The following is a 25,238-nucleotide window of genomic DNA, read 5'->3' on the forward strand; positions in this document are numbered from 1 at the left end:
TGACAAAGCTAAATGTATTTATTTTGGGGAACAAATGCAGTACACCCTATACCATTAATAAGGAAAATAATGAAATGTAAAAATACTGCTTTATACATTTCAGTTATTACAAACAGTTTAAACATAAAATGATCAAAGCAACAATAAGTGGATAGAATACATTTAAAATAGAAACAAGCAATGCATGTTTCATAGCTCTGTAAAATTATGCCCAAGGTGCTGCAAATAATAATTTATCAGTGCCAATAAAATCAGCATCAGTCAACTCAGCAGGAACATTTCGATATTGATTATTACATCGAGAAGCCTATGACCTCTTCATGAAGTAGAATCCTAAAGAATGCCTCCTTATTTTCCTCCAAAAGAATATAATTGATCTTACTCAGTATAGCCATGTATATTTAACAGCAGCGTTTATGTGTACTGTAAAAATTACCTTTTAAGTCTTACTCTTTTTCACAAGTTATGCAGTTTATCCCAAATACCGATACACTACTCTCATTATAACATCTTATTTTATGCCCTAAATATTCAGCCTGGTAAATAATAAACGCATGCAAGATGTTAGTTCAAGTTCAAAGCTTGATGGAAAAAAGTACTTGACAGTATATGCAACATATTCCTATATTCCTCCGACCTAATTTAGCAAAAACACTAAACAATTCTCCTACTTAATCAAAGTTCAAAACATTTCCGTCAAAGTGGGTTTGCACATGTTTCTCAAAAACGTGCTGGTCATAGTCTAGTGGAAACTGCTCATTGCATATGGGGCACACTTTCCAATGGCTTTCGACATGCTCTTCAAACTTGCTCTGGTCATAATTAGGAGGAAAGATGACCTCACAGAGTGGGCACTTCTTATGAACATCAATGCTGAAAAGAAAGAAAATTAATACACAATAACTTAGCTAGCCGTTAAAATGAACAATATAAATACATAAGGGTTTGTTTTACCAGAAACCAATAGTGCATTGTTAATACCTAAATACAAGCAGTACATTTAAACATTTAAATAATTATAAGGCTAAATATTGCCAATACTACTGGTATAAAGCAGTAGGCAATTCCACTGACTATGAGGTAAACTGATCCAACCAGCCTCATCTGTTGTTTACCAAATATATTATAAAGGAAATCAACAAAATCAATTCCCTGTCAGTATGCACCCGAACATTAACCATTCAATCTACTGACACCTACAAGAACAAACAGTGGTACCCTAAATCAGCACTGCAGCCTGTGATTGTCAAGAGGAATCTAACGGATAAAGACCTGCATTAAGAGGGAAAGAGCCAGTTACCTTGAATCAAAGCAGAAGCGAGCCCTACGATCCTGAAGCAGGGAATGTCCTGTGTCGCTGGCTGCTGACTGCACAGTCTCAGCATCATCCTCACCCTGTGGAAACAGGGAAAAGCCTTTACACCACAACACTGAAAACATGCTAATGCGCACCACTCTATTAACATACCTTATCCATGACATACACTATATACGGGCTGCAGCAATTCACTGCAAGACATGAAAAGCACAATTCTGGGACAGGAGACTAGGAGACTGCAAAAATAAAAAAAATAAAACACCTCAGACTGAGGACAGGTGCATGAATGGCCTTCACACGGGGTGGTCTAATATATCCTTCATCAAACAGGAGTTGAATCTACTATATACTCATCCAATACATAGATAGGAAATGAACATGGGATTGTCCCAGACTTTTAGTGGCACACAATCAAATTCCAAAATATTTAGGTACAGATTCTTCCCAAAACAAACAAAAAAAATAAAAAAAACAACTTTCCACCATTTTCATTTTGTAACTGAATATATCTGGGTGCATAACATACTTCCTATTGCTAATCCATTTTACTCATAATCTCCATTTTAAATTGTATATCCATCACTGATTCATGCAGCCAAGAAATGTATACATCTATTAAAAATATATATAGCTATTTAAAAAAAAAAAAAAAAACCCTACCACAGAAAACCCTTTGCCCAAAGCCTTCGTTTTATATTTTAAATTAGGGGTCCACCGATAATCAGTAGCCTATCGGCATGGCACCGATAAGGAAAAAAAAAGAAATCACAATGTTCATGACCACGTCCTTTCTACCGTTTGTATAATCCATGCTTTTTCGTTGGAAAACATGACCGCGCCACGCAAATAATTGTTTCACGACGGCTCTATTTTCATACATTCGTGCAGAAATCCGAGGTGCAATACACTACAGTCATGAAACTTTATATGACCAGAGAGACTCACGTGAAGTACTGGTGATATGAAAATGACACATTTTGGTCACATGGTTTGGCGGCCATATTGATAATTGTGAAAAAAAAACTTTTGCAACCCATGACAAGAAAATCACTGCGCTTATGCTATTCAATGTCAACACAATTGTACAGACCATTGGAAAGTAATAACTGCTGAAGATTGAAACAGATTGCTCACACGGCGTGGCGGCCATATTGGAATTTATGTTGAAATTTTTACTCATAGGGCGTGCCGACAGGGTCATAGTTATAATGGAACACGTATGGGAAGTCATATGAGTCAAATGTCATCGCCCGTGACCTCTGACCTCTCCTAAATGTCAAACGTGATGCATGACATCAACATACGCAACTGGCTATAAAACTGCCCATAACTTCTTATAGGCTGCACCAAAATGCACGAAATTTGATAGGGATGTAGAGGACTATGGGATGTTGTGCCATGGTCAATATGGCGGCCTTTGGTCACATGGTGTGGCAGCTATCTTAGATTTAATGAAAATTTCAGGCAATTTTCAAAAGTCTTCTCATATTTGTGCCAAAATGGACACAGTTAGCACAGATGTGATGATAACGTTTCATGTATAATAACCAATGCGCTTAAATTTCACGATAACTGCTTGGAAGCCTTTATAGTTGCTAGCAACTCTAGTTTAATTGAATCCAGGCCACAATTTGTTAGGTAATGGATATCAATTAAGTGCATTTGGATAGTTTACATAAAAAAAATAAAAATAAAAAAAAACATACCCACAATGCTGCAATATAATGTTTATAGTTATTTTATTAGCTGTCTTTGAATTACAGTCGTGGTACAATAAACAGCATATAAATCTGCTGCCTTGCAATTTAAAAATAGAGCTCAACTAATACTTATCATAGATCTCACTAAACAGTTTAAGGTTAACATTTTAACCAAAGAAAAAAAAAACCCTCAAGATGCCAATGTAGTTTTAAATTGTGTTGTAATAAAACTAACAAAATCCAACCCCCCCCCCCTCTTAAATTCTGTTTTGGTCCCTGAAGTAAGGCTCTCAGAAACCACACAAATTAAAAAAGAATAAATATTATGCTGCTAATATGGGGGCTGGGCTTCTTATCCAATTAGGTAAGAATATTTCCATGATTTATAATACAGCACTGTTATATAAATTATGAAATAAACACTCCAACCAATTAATTACCATACAGTACATTTATACGTTTAAGCAAATATTTGAAGAAATGGTTTATATTTAGCTATGTTACTTTTCCTGCCACACCAAAACTGTTTTACAAAATAACCTGCAATACTTTACATGCCAGAATAACCTTTATAGCAAAACAACAAAGTAAACATCAATCTCTCTTTCCTACTTTCACCTGAAGAGAGAGACCTTTGAGGTCTTGAAAGCTTGTGATTAATTATTGTTTGGTTAATCCAAGAAAAAGGTATCTCCTCATCTTCTCTTTGTCTATCATCTCTGGACTACCATTTCATCTATTAACAAAACAACAAAAATTACTGTTTTCGGTTACTTTCCAAATTTTCTTTTTTTCTGTCACAATATGCAGAACTCGACAGTGCTTGCACACTTCAACTGTACCTTCTTTCCTTTGCTGTCTTCCACAACAAAATCCTTATGATCACAGTCACATTCTTCTGGGGTTCTTGTGTGTTTAGGCATTTTTTTTTACATTGACACAATTTGTTATTCTGTTTTAATTTCCACGAGCATGTTAATACTCCCTGTGATGGAACTGTAATTGTAATCTTGTTTTAAATCTTGCATGTGTGTTACAATCCTCCAATAGAAATGTATGAATGTGTGCTGTCACTCAGTAGTTGGGGTGGGTTTAAAGTATTCAGAACAAATCAATCCGAGGAGCTGTCAGCAAGGAGGGACATTGCCAACTGAGTTTTTTTTTGTTGTTGTTGTAGGTTTATTTTTTAGGTGTGTTTTATCAGTTAAAGCTCAAGTTATATTTGACTATTTTAGAATTTCTGATCACATTATTATTATTTTTTTACCTTTCCTGTAGAGTGTTAGGAATGCAAGTTGATAACACTATTAAATGAGCGTACTTTCAAAACACTAATTCACGTTCAAAACACGCCCCTGTAACACAAACAAATCAATAAACAGTTTAATACTAATACATACACCATATTTTCTAATCACTGCTTAAATAAATAAAACCAGTTACATTTAATACATGTAGCCTATTAGTTTTATTTTGTCAATGTTTTGTTGTTAGTAACCTATATATATATTTATTTTCCTAAACATGCGGAAAAACGTGTGTGTAATAGTGCTAATTAAATGTGTCTAAATGAGACTAAATATGAATGTCATTCTGTATTTTTTCATTAAAAAAGATTATATAAAAAATTATTCAAAACATTATGTAGCGAAAAATGTTGTAATCCCTCGAGAATGACCGCTGTTTTTGAAGCAAAATAACTTAAACCAGTATGCTTGAAATAAGGTCACCTGTTAGCCATAGATTCCAATTTGCTGTATTCATGTGTGTGTGTGTGTTTCAGGGTGTAGTACAGTGTTTTTTCTTTAATGTGTATATAGTTAATTTTGGAAATTTTTATTTTTTGTTTGCTTTGTATTTCAACTCTATTTTGTACGTAAATGCTTTGAACTTAATGTACTATAAAGTGTTGTGTGCGTAAGAGTGTTTTGAAAGTAATAAATGCTTTGAACGTAATGTATAGAGTGTTTTGAAAGTACGTAGGGCAGACATTTTGTTTGCCAGTGCTACTGTAGTTAACATTAGCAAGTATTTTAGAATCTACATATAAATATTGTCGAGTCCTGAACTGATGTTATTACATTTCAAACTCTGGTCAAGAAAAAAGCTTTTAAGAAAACCAGCTGCCCATGTAACATGGCAGCTGCTTCAACTTCAACCAGTTATTATTATTATTATTATTATTATTATTATTATTATTATTATTATTTATTTCTTAGCAGACGCCCTTACCCAGGGCGACTTACAAGATATCACGTTATTTTTTACATACAATTACCCATTTATACAGTTGGGTTTTTACTGGAGCAATTTAGGTAAAGTACCTTGCTCAAGGGTACAGCAGCAGTGTCCCCCATCTGGGATTGAACCCACGACCCTCCGGTCAAGAGTCCATAGTCCTAACCACTACACCACACTGCTGTCATAATACTGTCATTAAGCAGCTAGTGGTGCTTGTTCTCCAAGATGCAAGAGGCAGAAATCTTCAAACTAACTGACACTTTAATTACACAGTGCCTGCCAGGCATACTATTAACATACTGTACATAGCCATTTCATTTTACACAACAACGTATTAACAGAATTACAGACCGATTCACATTTATTATTCACGACATGAATGTCAGTATTAAAAACTAAAACTTACATCTGTTTAGAAAAAAAAAGTAAAATACATCTCCAACCCCAGCTGCAAATGCACTACGTTTTTTTGCTATGTAAATATTTGGCTGAAATCAGGCGAAATGTGTGAAATTTAAGTCGCTAAATATACTACGTCCTTTCATAGCCCAATGTTAGCTGTCTCCTAACCAGCACAAAGGTCCACTTTTATTGCTTGAGAAAAAAGCCAGCGAGGATCACCAATAGATCAGGACAAATACTCTGCTAATTAAACTGCAGCAAATGACTCAAATGAGAGCTTGTCATTTGTAATGTGTGCACCAGGAACGGTCAAACTCTACATGTACAATAAAAAGCCAGGTGGCAAACATGGCTAAACACACATCATGGTTTTCAAACAAGCTTTGCAGCTTCTGACAGTTCTCCTAATTGTTCTCTGTAGCTGACAGATAAAGTCATAAGTCAGGAAGGTAAAATACATTTCACATTGTTAGAGATTTCAAGCTGTAAGGCTCAAACCACGCCTGTCTGAACAATGATCGACTTCAGCAAAGGTTAATAGCAATTTACTGCAGCAAATGAGACTAAATGAGAAACAGGTCATGATACTACTGTACTAGCAAAGAGCACAGTACTGTAATGACGTTTTCTAACAGTTGATATTATAATTGTTATTCAGCAATGAGCCCCAATTTTACTTGTCTAATAGATAGTAACAGCACCTCAATTATTTTTTGTTCTCGCTGACTAATTAGCACAGGAAAATCAGTTTTAATGAAACCTTGCTGTAAATTTTAACAAGCACATTTTTATTTTCATCCAAACCTCTTCTCTGCCTAAGATTAAGCAGATAGGTGCTACTACTTGAAGAATGTATTCCATTCAGGGATTAAGAGAATTATATATTTACATTGCTAAGCTCTTCAGGGTCTTCAAGTCCATCAGGCCTGCTTAGGTTGCGTGCTGGCTGAATGCAAACTACGTTGCTGTCCAAAAAGGGGGCTCCTATGGGAGGTCTGTGGATCTGGTCTGAAGAAAATGTACCATCTGCTCCATCTATGGAAGAAATATACAGAAACACAATGATCACATACCGTTTTTTGTAACGTAATCAAATTTAGATAAGAGAAACTGTTAAAAATGAAACCTCTATAAATAATTCTAATAGTAATACAATTTTAGAACTGATGTATATATATATATATATATATATATATATATATATATATATATATATATATATATATATATATATATATATATATATAATGTTTTTTAGTTATTTGTAGTTAAAGATTAATAGCAGTATCATCTGTAATGTTAAAATGATTATTAGATTTGCTTCAAAACGCAGATTTATATTCCAGTTGAGCAGAATTTATCACTCGGCAACAAAATAAATAAAAAAATATTAAATATTTTTGGTATTTAAATTAAATGTAATATTATTATTATTATTATTTATTTATTTATTTCTTAGCATACACTTTAAAATGTACCAGATGCTTTAAAATATTAAAATGTACCGGGCTTGTCTAATTGTTCTGCCTTATCAATAAATACTGTATTGTGTCCTACAGTTTAATCAAATCTATACCACACATGTTTTAAACAATATACAAGTATCAACGTTTAAATAACGTAAAACCCGATACACCTTTCATTAAATTCTGCATCAGACAGAAACTCATTAGATCTTAGTGAGATCTGTAGCATCATACATTGTCAGAGTCGTGCAGCACTGTTCAAATAATTACTGGGAGTCGAGTTGTGATCTGCTGCAGCAGAGGGTGCCCGAATGATAACGTGTATACATGCAAGGGTGCAAGAATCAAAATAACATTGCTTTTGTTAATTGTAAACATCATCTGTACAATGCATTCTGTTCCATGTTCATTGTACCTATTTTAATGCTGACATCCATCTATCTATCTATCTATATAAATGAAAGGCTGTTTAATCCCATCTGAATCTATAGTGGGGGCCCCCACCTTCACCCCCAGATAAATAAATAAATAAAAAAAGTGTTTCTATCAAAAAGCTTTTCATAATCATATAGGAGTAGCCCCTCGCTAAACCGGATATGTTTGCCTGACATTAGGAGGTGTCGGGTTTAAATAAATAAATACAAATATCTCACACACACACACGTATAGTGCTCAATGTATTTTAAATGTATAAATCATTGCGCTGAAATATGCCAGGCAATAACAGCATGGTTCCCATTACTCTCATTTGCACGTTTGAAACATGAAACATAGCAAATGAGAAATAGCCGTTGCAGATTTGATGTGTTGCAAATTTATCCAGTAACAGCCAAAAATCTATTTGGAATGCAAATCTTGTAGATAGGCACGTAATGAGGCCACACATTAAGAATCTCTACTGAACACACCTCTCTTGTGCTGAGTGGAATAGGGATTTCCATAGTGCAGTTCAGGGGGTCTCACTGCTACCAGATTGGCTGGCAGGATTTCTGGTGAATATGGAATCGGGTACTGCAGGACCACTGGCTGAGTCACTCCAACCTGCATTGCACCCTGGGAACTCTGCCCTTCACTTACTCTTTCCAGTTGGCTTTCTATTTTTTTCTGTAGCTCCTGTTTGAAACACAACAAAAAGGCAAGTGAGTTTTCACTATTTTACGATGTGTACTAATGCGACTTTCTTTTCAAGATGGGCCGAGGAAGACTTTTCTATACAAAAATATTCTGAATTAATCTACACTTAAGTTACTCATTTAAAATGTATTTACTTCAGAAAATACCTTTGCAATGTATTTTATCCCAGAACAACCCAAATCCTACTTTATCGACCATTTCATCTTTCTACCATAAAAAGTCAAATGTAGTTTTTTTTTTTTTTTTACAGTCTGTAAAAAGTCATAAAGCTTTTAATTTAATTTGGTCTCCTCTGTTTACATTTTATTAGATTTGGAATTAAGAACCTCTCTTTGTTCAAAGAGAATTTCACAACCCCTTTTAATGACTGCTTTTATCTGTCGCCGATACTATTAAGTGGCAAAGCAATCTAAACCTCAAATTCTCATATGCAAAGGCCATGGACATATAAAGGACTAGTAAGGCATCTCAGCAAATTCAATTCTTCAATATGTGCATACCTCCTCTAGTTTCCTGTTCTCTTTAAAAACCAATTCCAGATTTTCTTTTAGCTTATTCACTTCCCTCCCCTTTTCAGCCACTCGACTCTAAAAGCAATAGTTCAATTTAATGTTATTTTTATAGAATGAAAAATGTTACATTAAAAGTACATCAGAAGAAGTTAGTATAAGAAGTATTACCCACATGTTTTTTTTTTTAGGTATCCCATTTTCATATGACCAATTTATAGTATAAAATTAGCTTTTTATCGTTGCTTTATAGCGGAGGAAAGTTACAGGAAACACACAATTCTCTCTACCTGTTTGTTTTAGCAGTCTTTGTCTATAGTGTGCATTTATGTCTCGGCCTATTCAAGTCAGAATTCAGGCTTTAGTATATGCAGGATATTGACAGCAGAACACAGAGGATTGTGCTGGTCAACATAAAATTGCAAACAGTAATATTTGTGAAAATGAAAAAATACAATACAATAAACTTCAATTCTGAAAATTTGGGAGAGAACAAAATGTACATTAGGAAAAATATCAAGTATGGATTAGTCCCTACAATTACTTAATTAGTCAAAGAAAACAAAAACAAGAATGGTGACACTTCTGTAGTGTTTCAATCACAGCACACAATATTAGCTGGCTCAATATTAGGGATGCAAGTTGGTTCTAAGCTATTTTTGCCCAATTTGTTTTCAGCAAAACCAAAATGAAAGTTTAAAAACAAAAATGGAATGGAACATACCATTATTACGTACATTTTTATTTTATTTTAAGCTCAATACAGTGTTATTGCAACACTCACACCAATGTATTATATAATTAGACAATGTCGAAAGAATAAAATATGGCATTAAAAAGACAATGAATTATTTTCCCGGTACCCCCATATTCAACAAGGTCAGTGATACAGCAAGTGGCAAATCCTGTGCAAGTCACATCTGAGTAGAACTGCAGCTCATGGTTTTCAAAATTGAAATAATTTAAACAACATGTTGGCTTCAAAGTGACGGAGATGTGTGGCAGCATTTTAACTCGGGCCTGATGCCAGCCCCCCAAAAACATGCATAGAGTTCTCATTTAGTGTGCTGGTTTAACCCGTTGCTATAATACATATGACTATGATAAGGCCCGTACACTAATTCAATCAACATGCCAATAGAATGCAGCAACACAGTTTTGGTAGTGTTGGTGTGGGTGTGTGTGAGCCGTTGTTGGGTGCGGCCCATGTCATCTAGATGCCCTTGCTATGCCCCCACCCCCTCCCCATGAGAGTATTGGTCCGCTCTCTGTGTGTGAGGGGACTGATAGAGCAGGAGCCTGTGTGTGTGTGGAACAGAGCGAGCGAGAAAGTGAGCGAGGTTTTAGATAGAGACAGGAGGAAGGATTTATTGTGTTTGTGGTGTGGTCCTGACCCAAACACAGGCCCTGTTTAATTAATAAAGTAGTTTTGTTAGCGCCTTTTGACGGATTGAGGTTTTCAAATTTAAATTACACTGCATGTCTGAAAGTTATGTGGTTGTCAGTTTATGACTTTTCCTAAATAAATACCAGGGTTCTCCCCAGGCCTTTTGAAAAAACCTGATCCGCCCGTCTTGCAGATGCTGCTGTGCCTTTAACAACAAGGATTGATTGCGCTTCTAGCAGACTAGATAATTTGCACTTTGCTGGGTGGAAAAAAATCTTGGAACCACATGACAGATGTGTTATGTCTTGACACAACATTTAACCAATCAGAGGGTTGAAGGGGCGGGTTTTCTGTGTTAAGCACTTCGAGTGGCTAAAACGTTAAAACTGACTGCTAAAAAAATAACCAATTATTTTCAAGGCAAAAATAGTGACAATGAATGCAGGTCAAAATAAGCCGACGATCGACGCAATCCACCACCCAATACTATATTTGCGCCGCTACTTTATTAAAAATATTAAAGATTTTCGGGTATTATCATTCAGTCCATTTTTTGTTGTATTATTGTACTGTAAGGTGATATATAGTACATAATAGCTATACTTATGCACCAAAAAAAAAAAAAAAAAAGCATATTCCTTTTGTTGTGATATCGTACAACTGTGTACCCAGATGTTTGATATGATGTGCTTGAATAAAACTTTTGAGTTGTACCGGATAGTTGTCTTTCATAGATGTTGTTTAAAATGTACCGTCATAATGAATGTCAGCGACAGTTTTAGGTATGAGTATAACCGCGGCGGTTCTAGTGTTAATGTAGTAATTTTTGTTGCGCATATGTAGAATAATATTGTCTGGCATTAGGTTCGAGTACTCGAAATTTTTAACACCCGAGGACTCGAGCACTAAATTACTCAAATTCCCACCTCAAATATATGCATAGTAAATTAAGCTACCTTATTAAAAATAAACTGAACTGGGGGCTCCCGAGTGGCGCATCCAGTAAAGGCGCTCCTCGCAGGATGTGCCCTATAGCCTGGAGATCGCTGGTTCGAATCCAGGCCACAACTGACCGTGACCGAGAGTTCCTAGGGGGCGGCGCACAATTGGCTGAGCGCTGCCAGGGTAGGGAGGGCTTAGGTCGGCAGGGGAATCCACGGCTCACCGCGCATCAGCGACCCCTGTGGCCGATAGGGCGCCTGTGGCTCTGCAGCGGAGCTGCCAGATCTGTGTTGTCCTCCGGCACTATAGGTCTGGTAGCATTGCTGTGGATCTGCAGTGCGAAAAATGACGGCTTGGAAGGAGCACGTTTCGGAGGACGCGTGTTTCATTCTCCGTTTCCTGAGTCGGCGGGGGGGTTGCGAGCGGTGAGCCGGGGATACAGATAATAATTGGGCATGCTAAATTGGGGTGAAAACCGGGGTAAAAATAATTGGCGACGACTAAATTAAAAAAAAAAAATAAATAAATAAATAAACTGAACTGCTCACAGAAGCATCTAAAGCAGCTTCGAGATGTGTGTCCTCAGTATCCCTGTCTCCTGTTTTGTAGCTGTGTTGCAGTTTCATATTGGTGAGGGACTTCAGTTTAACATCATTATTTACATTTTTATTAGCTCAAAGAGCCAGCTGCCCACAATATGGCATGGAGCATTGTCCTGCTGGAAAAACCAATCCTCAGAGTTGGGGAACATTGTCAGAGTAGAAGGAAGCAAGTTTTCTTCCAGGACAACCTTGTACTTGGCTTGATTCATGCGTCCTTCACAAAGACAAATCTGCCTGATTCCAGCCTTGCTGAAGCACCCCCAGATGAGTCCAATTTTCAGCTTTGCCCAACACCTGGTCGTCTAATGGTTAGACGGAGACCTGGAGAGGCCTACAAGCCACAGTGTCTCGCACCCACTGTGAAATGTGGTGGAGGATCGGTGATGATCTGGGGGTGCTTCAGCAAGGCTGGAATCGGGCAGCTTTGCCATGAATCAAGCCAAGTACAAGGTTGTCCTGGAAGAAAACTTGCTTCCTTCTGCTCTGACAATGTTCCCCAACTCTGAGGATTGGTTTTTCCAGCAGGACAATGCTCCATGCCACACAGCCAGGTCAATCAAGGTGTGGATGGAGGACCACCAGATCAAGACCCTGTCATGGCCAGCCCAATCTCCAGACCTGAACCCCATTGAAAACCTCTGGAATGTGATCAAGAGGAAGATGGATGGTCACAAGCCATCAAACAAAGCCGAGCTGCTTGAATTTTTGCGCCAGGAGTGGCATAAAGTCACCCAACATCAATGTGAAAGACTGGTGGAGAGCATGCCAAGACGCATGAAAGCTGTGCTTGAAAATCAGGGTTATTCCACCAAATATTGATTTCTGAACTCTTCTTAAGTTAAAACATTAGTATTGTGTTGTTTAAAAATGAATATGAATTTATTTTCTTTGCATTATTCGAGGTCTGACAACACTGCATCTTTTTTGTTATTTTGACCAGTTGTCATTTTCTGCAAATAAATGCTCTAAATGACAATATTTTTATTTGGAATTTGGGAGAAATGTTGTCAGTAGTTTATAGAATAAAACAAAAATTTTCATTTTACCCAAACACATACCTATAAATAGTAAAACCAGAGAAACTGATCATTTTGCAGTGGTCTCTTAATTTTTTCCAGAGCTGTATAAACTGAAACTTCCATCATCAGCTTTTTACTTCTTAGGATTTATTTTTTTAACAAAAGGTTCAGGTTACGTAGGCCGAGTGTTTGCGTATGCCTGCTATTATGATCACCTGCGTCTTTCACCAGCAAAACTAAAAAGATAACAGCCCTAGACATCTGAACACCCAGACTAAGTGTGAAGCCACAGTTATACCTACTGAGGGCAATCAGGTAAGCGTTCTCATAACCTTTGAGTTACGTTACCATATATAACATTTTTAAGGTATGTTAATATGAACTGTCTACATGCAGTAAAGTTTGAGCTTCTGAAAATGCTGGCTCGGTTCAGTTTTACCTTTTGTCGGTATTGTTTGGTTTGGAATGTTATGCAAATGTGGGATTCAGTTCGGTTTCAGTTTGGAAAAATCATAACCGTTGCGTCCCTACTCCATATTATACATTTGGTCAATACAAGACAGAAGTCCTTTAAAAATCATATGAACTATTTTACTGACCTGATAACGATCTTCATCTGCAGCCAACTGCAGTTTTAAGCTTTCGTTTATTTTGAACTGTTCCTTCCACTTCATCTCCATCCTGGCCAAGTCATCTGCATACCTACTGCTTTTTTGTTTCTCCTCCTAAACAAACACAGCAAACGTTTTAATTCAAAATGAACCAACAGATATATTATGCTGCATTTTTTGGCAGCAATTTTAAAAACACCTATTGCAATGCATTCCATTTTTGCATTGTAAGCTCTTAATTATTACAGAATGTCAATTACAATTTGTGAACATGTTGATACAAATTCGATCTTCAATCCATGTTCCACAATGAATTAGCCTTTTAACATAATGAATGCAAAGGAATTCAAATACAATAACGTGTTAACTTACAGTCAGCATCTGTTTGTATTTTTTGTACTTGTCGTTTCGTTCAGACATTTCTTTATTCATTACTTGTATTTTTTCTTGAGTGAGCAGGTCAAGCACAGTATTAGATGAAGCTGGGCTGACTGAAAAACAAAACCATAAACACTGCTTCAAAGGGATTGACACCACTATTTGAAGCCTCCTACTTGAAAGACAAGATAACTTGACATAACACACTTATACATATGGCTTCAATAGAGTTTGTTCAATAAAGTTTCTCAAATACATAAAATCCATCCATTGGTAACTAAATAGAAAATGAAAATGGTTATACCTGCAGGGGTACTCACTGCTCCAGCAGTATCAGGATTTGCTGCTGTTTCTGTTGGTTGACAGCTGAATGCAACTGTAGTTTTCTTTGACTCCTATAAAAGGATATATGATTTAAGGTTACATACTCACTATATCAATGCATAAGGCATTCTGGCTAGACTGTGTTCTTTGATCTATATAACATTGTCATCATCTCAGGTTTTAAAGCACAATTGAGTGCTGGGAACAGACTCTCATGCTATTCAAATAATACGACAGTGACCTTGCAAGCTTTGCTTACTCACTGGGTCTAAAATATTGTCACATGATTTGAATGCAATGAGGAAGTTCCAGCATTGACTACATACAGGTTCAAAGTCAGGTAGGGCAAATTAAGAAAATTACTCAATGTTGGAGCAACATAACCATGGATTGTCTAAAACATCAATACAGTACTGACTGGACTATAGACACTTGTACATGCAAAGTAAACATTATAGGCCAAGCATAACATGAAGATGGAACTTTCGTACAGACACTCACCGCTTGTTCAGTGAGCTTCACTGCTTGCTTCTGAAGTTTCTGACATTCCTTGTACTTCTCTTTATAATGTTCTGCTGCCATCTGAAGTCGAAGTTTTAAATCTTCAACTTCTCTACGCAGCTCTTGTTCCACCATGCTGTTATTAACTGGACCCTCCTACGGTAAAATAAACAGCAGTCACACATTTTTATTTAATTCCTCTCTGCACATATTGCTAAAATTGGCAATATCTATAAGCAAACAGAGTAATAGCTGTAGGCAAGCCTATTGTAGCAAACCCCCAGTTACATTTCCAATAGTATTGTTTGTATTAACCATTTGAAAATCTTTAAGGATTACATTATTTACCTTTTCATTTTTTTCTGCTGCAGCTTTCATGTTTTGCAACATTCCTTCCGTAGCCTTACACTGTGCTTCAGCATCAACAAGACTCTTCTTCATAGAATCTATCTCCAGGCGTGCAGTGTACAGGTCAGACATGGTTCTATCCCGAACACTGAAAACATCTCTCAGCTCTGCTGCCAACATGGACACTTCCTGCCTTGTGGCCTGAAGCTGATCCTCACTCTTTCGAAGCTGTTCCCTCAAAAATCCAGTCTCAGCCTGTGAGGAAGTCACAATCTTTATCAAGGGTTTCAATGTTATAAATAAGGTACTACTTCACAATAATCATGTACCGTACTTAAGATTTTTAAAGTAAACTGTGCATATTTGTGATCTTGTCCAACACTTTTGTTCAGACACAGGAAGGCATATTTTCATAGAGGAATAAGGCAGTTGCCATGGTAAAGAAAACTAGAAAGAAATAATTGATGTAGAAAGTTAAATAATTCTAAATAAAAGAGAGCTCTACATTTACTGTACATGGTGGTTATAAAGTCACTTGCAGAACAAGGGCGACGTTATTGTACCTTGGTGGAGGACGCAGTCAGCATTTCTTTTTGCAGTTTCTCTTTTTCTGCTATGCACATCTTCAGCATGCCCAGCTCTTCTCTCAACTGTGTGAGCATGTTTTCTTTCTTTATTTCAACTGATTTTAATGTTTGTACCTCTGCAGTCAGCTTTGTGTTCTCTAGTTCTGTATTCTTCAGGTGAATCTAATAATAAACCAGAAATACAGTTTGGTGAAAATATGTACAAATCTCAAGTGCTTAATTCCAATAAAAAACACACCTGTTTATTTAATATCTCTTGTAAAAATACATGTCTCGTACAAACGCAAGTTTCTCAAACGTTTTAACTTTAAATTAACCCTCCTTGTAATATCTGTGTGAGGTCGGTACTGTGAACCTTGGACTGAGTGGGTTTACCCTAATAAAGCTACCAAAATATTTAAATGAATGAAAATTCCAATTATTTAGCTATCTATCCTTGATTAGTTATATTAAATGACTATTAAATCAGAGCTGAACCCTTCATGACATTAACATCTTAATGTGAAAAACCGAATGTTTCAATTTGCTCTTGAAAATGAATTACTAGACCCATGGTAATCGCCGATAAGGAGTAAATTGCAGGGATTTTAGATTTCAATAAGCTGAAACAGCAGTGGGTGAAATCTGCATATCTCTGTGCAATTAATAAAGTCAGGCCTCAAGTTACTACAAAACCATATTAATTACAATTTCAATCTTTCATTCATGTTTATGACTGTGGGAGGGGTTAATGTGTAATCCAAATGGGGACAGAAATGGTGCAGATATTTTTTGTTTCAGCTACAAATTATGTACTAAACAATGTGCTAAAGAAACACAAACATATCCTGGAAATGCTAACAATTTAGCAATACAAATGTTATACCTTATACAGTTCTTTCTCATCTTTCTCATTTTTTAATTGAGATTCCAAATGTTCTTTCTCCAGACTTAGCTTCTTCAGTCTGCCTCGAATGCTAAAATGCAACAGAAAAAGCAAATAAAAGGTAAAATAATTTAAATTACAAATGACTTTGAAGGCATAGAAGTCAGAGCTTTTCTCAAATTGTACTCTTTTTATGAAAACTTTACCAATTAAAGGTACAATGCCCAATGCAGGTTAAAAAAAAAAAGATATTCTAGAAGTTTGATTCTATATGAACATAATGGTGTGTCATACAGATTCGGTATGTTCTCTGTAAAGCGATTACTACTGATGCCTCCCATTGTGGTGATCTGTCACTATGTGCAAGCCTCCAAGTTCAGACACCTAGCATGAGCAGAACTTGGAGCAGAATCTAAACTACTGCTGTAGAGCTGCAGTTAAGACACCCTGCAGAGCGTGCTTCTATCTCAGTTTAACTTAGAAGACAATATGTTGACAGAATAGTTATTATAGCTCTACTTTTAATTCAGTTTATATAGTTTTCATTTTAAATTCAGGTTTTTAATATCTCAAACAACATGAAGAGCAGGAATACATTATGCATGTATTGGAGAGCTCTTAATACAAACTGGCTAGATAAGTATGTTGAGACACTAACTGTAAATTGAGCCAGTGGGTGCGGCAACCTTTTTTTAAGCTGACTGAAGGAACCACTGTGGTTATTCACCCATTGACTTTACATAAATCAAACGAAAGAAGAAATACCTGTCTAATTCAGTCTCCTTCTCAATGGCTTTCTGGGACACCCCAATTAGGTCATCTTCCAACTGGAGAATTCGAGAAGTAGCATTCTCGTACTTTTTCTTAATTTCTTCGTTCTCATCCTTAAGAGTTTGTGATTCATTGAGAATATCCTAAAGAGAAAAATCAAATGTTATTAGAATTGAGCTTGTGAGAGCCAGTGCTGTTAATGCAGCACTTCACAAAAGGGACACTGTTCTACCTTCATTGTATACAGACTGGCTGCTCTTTAGCTTAAAGGTTTTACTATCTCAACTATTTAGAAGAATGCTTATAGGGAAAAAGCTTTGTGGGGAAAAAATAAATAAATAAATAAATAAGTGGAGACAACTACAGAACTAAGGAATCCACAAAAGGACAGCCTAAACAGAATTTACATTTCATATACTGGGAACCAAATAAAGTCAGGAGGCCAAAACATTTTGCTTATACAATCCTACAAATAAAATGCAGAGGTGGCGTTGCATTTTTTTTATGCAAGCATAGGTACATTTCTCTTGCAAACTAAATATCGATTCCTATTTAGGTACACCTTTTCTGTAAAAAAAATAAATAAATAAAATAAGTGTAATATACAAAGTCGTGAAAAAAACAAACATAACAAAAACGTCTATGAATTTCTCGGTGGTGATTAAGAAGTTAATTCGGCACCCAGTGTTTACAATACTTACAGTGCAAAATGAGTGTCAATGTCAGAGTATCTAAATACCTTTACCTTACACAGTGAGTTCTCAGTGTGGGTACAGTATTTTTGCTTTGGCTCTAAAGAGCAGAGCAATATCCTTAGACTGTACTGTACATATTGCAAGTACAGGATTGTTTCATCAAATGGAATCCATGTCAGTATTGATTAAGCCAAGTTATATTTTTTTACAGCTCAGAAACACATTAAAAACTAGTTTCTGGAAATCATTTACACTATAAGCAAAGTTTTTCATCTATCCTATCAACGAAACATGTACAGATGTAGGATCAACACTGAGTTATTGCTCTGTGCCCACGGCCAAGTACAGTATAGCTAATAATTAGAAGGTAGTGCTTTCTAATTAAAATAAAAGCATTCCCATGTATCCTTTACAGTCAGCAGAAAAAAACTTTCCCCTTTAGGGACTTCACCGAATTATGATTTTATTGTTAGAATAATTTTATCAGCATATAAAAACCTTATAAAAACTAGCAGTCGTAAAATGAACAGCCACAATATAAATATTTATGTTTTCATGTTAATTAGGTTAGATTTATAGCATAAGGGTCAAATTGATTAAATATAGTAGTTTTCTACTTGCTTTGTATCAAGCACTTCATACTAAAATGAGCCAAATCACTGCATGTATTACATAATTAAAGCTAAATACGTAATTAATTTATATAATTCATATTACTAACAGTTCTGATAATGTATTTTTTAAAACATATTTGTTGAAGCATATACTACAATACTGCAGCCAGTATTGTAGTTTAAAATCAATTAGGCATTGTCTTATCTGGCATTAAATACACACATTGGTCAAACAATTATTTTTAGAATGCATCACCATTTAAAAAAACACACACAAGGGGGAGTCAAAAGACAAAGACTCAACCAACAGACATACCAACTGACTGGGCAGTTGGCATGGAAATAAAAATAATAAATCATTGCTGAATGCAACACATTTTCTCTACCAGGTTGTTCTTTTAACCAAGAACAGCAACCAGTCTTTGAAACATCAGAAACAGCCTCTAGAATTTCAATCAACCATAACATTACTTCTACTGGTGGCATAAAAATAAAAACTGATGTGAAACTGCTTATTGAGAAGGAAAAGTCTTCTTTTCACAGGAGAATAACTCTTCCTGTTATATTACTTTAAAAGTAAAGTTATATTCCTCGGTATACAGAATAATTGTACAGGTCATGTTATTTAATGTGTATTTCATTACTGTACAGTAAAATCTTTTTTACTGATGATGAATGTTGGCCTCAAGTCTTTAATTATGTAATTTCCTGAAAGAAGAAAAGTTTCCAACAGTTTAAACTTCGTACATATTATAAAATTGACACGAGAATATATCAGTCTTGATCTGTATTTACTTTGCAAGTTCTTGGCATCAAAGTTGTTTTTTGTGGTTTTAAATAACATGTCACGTTGCCAGATACTTGAGGCTATTGCCCATTTTCTTTCTACATAGAGCAAGTCATGTGGTCTTACTCAATAATCTTCTACTATAAAGAATGGGGTCACACTGCTTGGCTAGAGAGTCCCACTTCACGGTCTGAAGCAACTCTCCAGAATAAACTGAGCAATACAGATAAATCACCTTAGTCTTTAGTGCTTCAAAGAATATAAAAAGGTATTTAACATCTTTACAGCCAAACTGCCTAGGTAGATCATCACAGAATGTTCACGTTCACTACGTAGTGTTTATACTGTACTACATACATGGCCTCTAAGGTAAGAAGCTTTTGGCATCAACAGCTCTTTAAAATTACTGCCACTAGACCGAGAGCACAGAGTACAGCATGTACCAAGAACGAATCTCAATGCATTCATCTAGAAACCAAAAAAAGTCACATAACCACATTAAGGCAGCCATAGTGTAGTGTACCATAATATTTTGTCTGAAGAGTTTCCACAGCACTGAAAATATGTCGGCACCAAATGCTTACTAAGATATTAGCAATTGAAATGGCTTACCTGGTAGTCCTTCTTGATCTGTGCACACATCTCCTTTTCTTGATCTACGACCTTCCCCAGCTTCTCAGCTTGTTCTTCAAGCTGATCTTTTTCTTTTTGCAGCAAAGACATCACCTTCATTAGCTCTTCTTTTTCCTTTACCGCTTCTTCAATTTTATACTGCATAAAGAGAATCAATATCCCACATTGGATCAATAACAGCTATAGTATCTGAAGTAGGAAGACACTGATCAAATCATATTTGCATTCGTTCACATTAAACCAATTCATTCAAGGTTTTGTATTGAGTGAATAACAAAGCAATGGGAATTTTTCATTGCTCTTTTTTCCAATGATCTCAGAATCAAGTGTACCAAATGTTTTACTGCAACAGGAAGTTTATGTACTGAGACTCGATTATCAGTGCATGTTGCAATTTCCATTCAAAATGTCATTGAAATGGATTAACTGGATAACATACTTGGGTATACTGGTAGCTAATACACTAGTTGATGTGATTATTCAAAATGAAAAGCCCTTTGATTCAAATAAATAGCTTTTTTACTCAAATGCACCATAAGGAATAAGTCAGCACATAGTGTGCCAATTACTTGTCATAAGCAAGAATATTATTTAAGCAAAGTTACTGGTTCACAAGAAAGTTTTACACAACAATTTACAAAGTAGTGAGCAGTATAAGACTGTACCTAACTGGAAAAGGGACAAGAAGTTGTATTATGTTCAAAGTCATTCAGAGTTTTGTTGTACCAATTTTGAATCAATTATTTTTCTGGAATCCACTTAACTTGATCTGTGCCTGTATAATCCTAGTTGCCAGTTCCTTTTGAGTAACTCCAGATGCCACATGATGCACTGACCTTTTAACTTTGCAGGCACCACCTTTTTCATTCTATTACTATGGGGCTGACAGAGTTGAAAGGTCAAGGATTATTATTATTATTTTCTTTTTTATATCAGAAACTACACAAAAGGAGCCAGCATCATAATAGGAAAGGGCAAGGTGTATATTTATTTTAAAAAAGTATATATTTATATATAAAAAACACACACACATTTGAACGTAAGCTGGTAGTGTAAATGCAGTAAGATCAGGTTCTGTGTGGGCTGACAAACACAAACTGCAAACCGAGCCCAGACACAAATCTAAAAGCTTTATGACAATACTCTCAGGAAGCCAAGGAAAGACAACCATCCCTGACCAAGCTGTGGGCCAACTATTTGTATTACTGCATTAACACTAGAACTGCCACAGTAGTCATTTTGACGGTTTTCACTTTTAAAATTTAAATTACTCTGCGTGTGTTAAAGATCAGAGGTTGTCTGTTGTTGTCTGACTTTTCCTAAATACATGTATTAAATACCTTGACGGCGTTTGAAAGTCAGAATCACAAAAATAAAAAAAGTTATAAGCATTTCTACCTAGAACCGCCAAAAGTAGTCATTTTTGACGGCTTGGTTTTATTGTTAATATACCCTACCATACGCTATTTTCTATATGTATACAAGCCAGTTTGTTATCTCTACCTCTGCTGAGTTTACAGCTGTATGTATCTGAATAGAATATTACTCTTGAAGTCTAGATATGTGTTATCCAAATAACTATTGTAATCCTATCAATTCCTTGGAGAACTGCCATCTGGCTGTCTAAGTGAGCATATATAGTCTGCTGTCTTTTAATATTACTATTACAAGAATTTTTCGAGAAATTTTGAGATGTTTGCATTTTGATTTGAGAGCAACTACACATATATTTGCCTTGGCATCAGAAATTTGAAATGACTTCATTGAAAACAGCATTATTATTATTATTATTATTATTATTATTATTATGTTTATTTAGCAGACGCCTTTATCCAAGGCGACTTACAGAGACTAGGGTGTGTGAACTATGCATCAGCTGCAGATTCACTTACAAGTGCATCTCACCCGAAAGACGGAGCACAAGGAGGTTAAATGACTTGCTCAGGGTCACACAATGAGTCAGTGGATGAGGTGGGATTTGAACCAGGAACCTCCTGGTTACAAGCCCCTTTCTTTAACCACTGGACCACACATTGCCTATTTCAAGCTAAACATAAAACTAGGGATGCACCGAATCCAGGATTGGGTTTCGGATTCGGCCGGAATACCTACTTTTTGAGCAGGTTTCAGATTTGGCCGAATACTTAGGATTCGGTAAACCGAATCCGAATCCTATATCCGCCCAGACGCACATCCATTTTAATACATCCCTCCAATGTGTGCAGTTCTTTAAATAAAAGACACAAATTCGGTATTGAACGTAACTGTTGTATTTAACAAGAACACGTTTGATGAACTCTGTCGCAGCTCTCAACTCTTAAGTTATTATTATTATTATTTGTTTATTTAGCAGACGCCTTTATCCAAGGCGACTTACACAGACTAGGGCGTGTGAACTATGCATCAGCTACAGTCACTTACACAATTACGTCTCACCCGAAAGACGGAGCACAAGGAGGTTAAGTGACTTGCTCAGGGTCACACAATGAGTCAGTGGCTAAGGTGGGATTTGAACTGGGGACCTCCTGGTTACAAGCCCTTTTCTTTAACCACTGGACCACACAGCCTCCTGTTATTACTGGTAGTGCACACACTAAACACGTTACGCAACTGCTGAATGCAAACATACCCCCGTATGCAACAGAACATTCACATCACACTTTTCATGGAGTAAAGTTAGACAGTAAACCTGTAATATTATAGTAACGGCAAACTGTTGTAGACTTTTGTGCTTTGTTGCTCTGTCTGTCAAAACGTGTTCTAAAGAATATTACTGAGAAATTTTTTTATATTATATATATATTAGTAACTTTACAACTGTCAGATATGCAAGACATTGTTGAACAATATGCTTTAGTAAATTAAATTGTGTTATTGTAATGTGCCAATATAAGTTGAACCATTTGGGAACTGCTGTGTTTTATTAAAACTATAGATTGTGTGCGTCCCTTGTAAGTAGCTGCCAGTCTCTTTTTCATTCAACAGTCTTTTCCTTCAGTTTTCTTGACAGTTTTTGTAGATTCGGTATTAGGCCGAATCTTTTGAGATGGATTTGGCATTTCAGCCGAATCTCAAAAATTTGGATTCGGTGCATCCCTACATAAAACATTACATGGACAAGCAGCTGTTTCAGACAAAAGCATGGTGTCGCTGGACACAATACATGTCAAACAAACCTGTCAAATTAGGGATCATGTTGTGGCTGGCAGTGGACCCTACCCCTAACTGTGCAAAAACTCGCCCAGCTAGTCAGAGACTGGGTGACAATGCGTTAGGCTGATGTAACCGTGCTTAGGAAAAGGGATGAATGTTACCAATGACAATTTTTTTTTTTTTTTTTTCACTGTAATAAGCAAAACAGTTAAAGATAAGAAAAAAAAACAGCCTAGTTGGAACAGTAAACAAAACGAGGAGAGTTTCCACCATCTGTGCAAAAGTTAGTACTCAGTAAAAGCAATCACCAGTCTCCAATTGCTGTATTTTACAATGTACTGGACATGACAGCCATCAATTCCTTAGTTTTGGACAATGAATGCACCGGGGAAAATATCAGTAGGAGAGATCTCTTATGATGCTAGCCACGGAGCTTTGGCAGAAACATTTCGATCAGAAAACTGCAAAGCGACAGGGAAACGCAGCTCAACCTGGATACAGTGCGCATCATGTGACACACGCAACAGAAAACAAATGCCAGGTAACTAAAAGCAATAAAAATAAAACTTCTGACATCTGTGCCCAGTGTGAAAGAGCATTATGTGGTAAATGCACACGACAAGTTGATAAGCGTTACATCTGTGTGGACTGTGCTAATATGGGGGCTACTTTGAAGTAGGTTTCCTTGAATGTGCATTCCCGTTACACAATGGGAACCGAGTTATTTTCTTTTTGATGTTATTTTTTATAATTATTTCGATTTTACAATTGTGTACGTAGGCCTACATATAACCAGTTTACAGCTGGTTACACAATATTTTCTTTTGAAACCTTTATTTTATTACAGTTTTTCATTTTTTGAAGTCTTACTATGCAGTAGGCTAATGTGGAAAAAAAAGTCTGTTACTTTTGTAAATAATTACTTCGGTTTTACAATTTTGTATGTACATATAGCAGTTTACACAATCTTTTGAAATGTTTATTTTATTATAGTTTATCATTTTTTTCGTCATGCATTGTACAGTGCCTTGCGAAAGTATTCGGCCCCCTTGAACTTTGCGACCTTTTGCCACATTTCAGGCTTCAAACATAAAGATATGAAACTGTAATTTTTTGTGAAGAATCAACAACAAGTGGGACACAATCATGAAGTGGAACGAAATTTATTGGATATTTCAAACTTTAACAAATAAAAAACGGAAAAATTGGGCGTGCAAAATTATTCAGCCCCCTTAAGTTAATACTTTGTAGTGCCACCTTTTGCTGCGATTACAGCTGTAAGTCGCTTGGGGTATGTCTCTATCAGTTTTGCACATCGAGAGACTAAAATTTTTGCCCATTCCTCCTTGCAAAACAGCTCGAGCTCAGTGAGGTTGGATGGAGAGCATTTGTGAACAGCAGTTTTCAGTTCTTTCCACAGATTCTCGATTGGATTCAGGTCTGGACTTTGACTTGGCCATTCTAACACCTGGATATGTTTATTTGTGAACCATTCCATTGTAGATTTTGCTTTATGTTTTGGATCATTGTCTTGTTGGAAGACAAATCTCCGTCCCAGTCTCAGGTCTTTTGCAGACTCCATCAGGTTTTCTTCCAGAATGGTCCTGTATTTGGCTCCATCCATCTTCCCATCAATTTTAACCATCTTCCCTGTCCCTGCTGAAGAAAAGCAGGCCCAAACCATGATGCTGCCACCACCATGTTTGACAGTAGGGATGGTGTGTTCAGGGTGATGAGCTGTGTTGCTTCTACGCCAAACATAACGTTTTGCATTGTTGCCAAAAAGTTTGATTTTGGTTTCATCTGACCAGAGCACCTTCTTCCACATGTTTGGTGTGTCTCCCAGGTGGCTTGTGGCAAACTGTAAACGACACTTTTTATGGATATCTTTAAGAAATGGCTTTCTTCTTGCCACTCTTCCATAAAGGCCAGATTTGTGCAGTATACGACTGATTGTTGTCCTATGGACAGAGTCTCCCACCTCAGCTGTAGATCTCTGCAGTTCATCCAGAGTGATCATGGGCCTCTTGGCTGCATCTCTGATCAGTCTTCTCCTTGTATGAGCTGAAAGTTTAGAGGGACGGCCAGGTCTTGGTAGATTTGCAGTGGTCTGATACTCCTTCCATTTCAATATTATCGCTTGCACAGTGCTCCTTGGGATGTTTAAAGCTTGGGAAATCTTTTTGTATCCAAATCCGGCTTTAAACTTCTCCACAACAGTATCTCGGACCTGCCTGGTGTGTTCCTTGTT

The 25,238-nt window shown here is 36.4% G+C and overlaps 1 protein-coding gene across 3 annotated transcripts in view; it reads right to left on the reverse strand.

The window, feature by feature from the left end:
- Window positions 1-25,238, reverse strand: part of LOC117399635 (tax1-binding protein 1 homolog B-like) — a 43,751-nt gene continuing 18,513 nt past the window's right edge. For 2 of the 3 annotated variants that reach the window (XM_033998933.3, XM_033998932.3), the window contains exons 5-18: window positions 19,814-19,972; window positions 17,100-17,248; window positions 16,335-16,425; window positions 15,446-15,631; window positions 14,883-15,137; window positions 14,535-14,690; window positions 14,014-14,104; window positions 13,704-13,822; window positions 13,320-13,445; window positions 8,762-8,848; window positions 8,036-8,240; window positions 6,551-6,696; window positions 1,301-1,395; window positions 1-873 (exon numbers count right to left, since the gene is read on the reverse strand). In XM_033998933.3, coding sequence (XP_033854824.3) covers window positions 672-873; window positions 1,301-1,395; window positions 6,551-6,696; window positions 8,036-8,240; window positions 8,762-8,848; window positions 13,320-13,445; window positions 13,704-13,822; window positions 14,014-14,104; window positions 14,535-14,690; window positions 14,883-15,137; window positions 15,446-15,631; window positions 16,335-16,425; window positions 17,100-17,248; window positions 19,814-19,972 — 2,067 coding nt within the window. In that variant the 3' untranslated portion in view covers window positions 1-671. The remainder of the gene's footprint in view (window positions 874-1,300; window positions 1,396-6,550; window positions 6,697-8,035; window positions 8,241-8,761; window positions 8,849-13,319; window positions 13,446-13,703; window positions 13,823-14,013; window positions 14,105-14,534; window positions 14,691-14,882; window positions 15,138-15,445; window positions 15,632-16,334; window positions 16,426-17,099; window positions 17,249-19,813; window positions 19,973-25,238) is intronic. The other variant, XM_033998934.3, reaches the window with a different exon arrangement.

This window comes from Acipenser ruthenus, chromosome 4 (genome assembly GCF_902713425.1).
Source record: "Acipenser ruthenus chromosome 4, fAciRut3.2 maternal haplotype, whole genome shotgun sequence".
NCBI lineage: Eukaryota > Metazoa > Chordata > Actinopteri > Acipenseriformes > Acipenseridae > Acipenser > Acipenser ruthenus.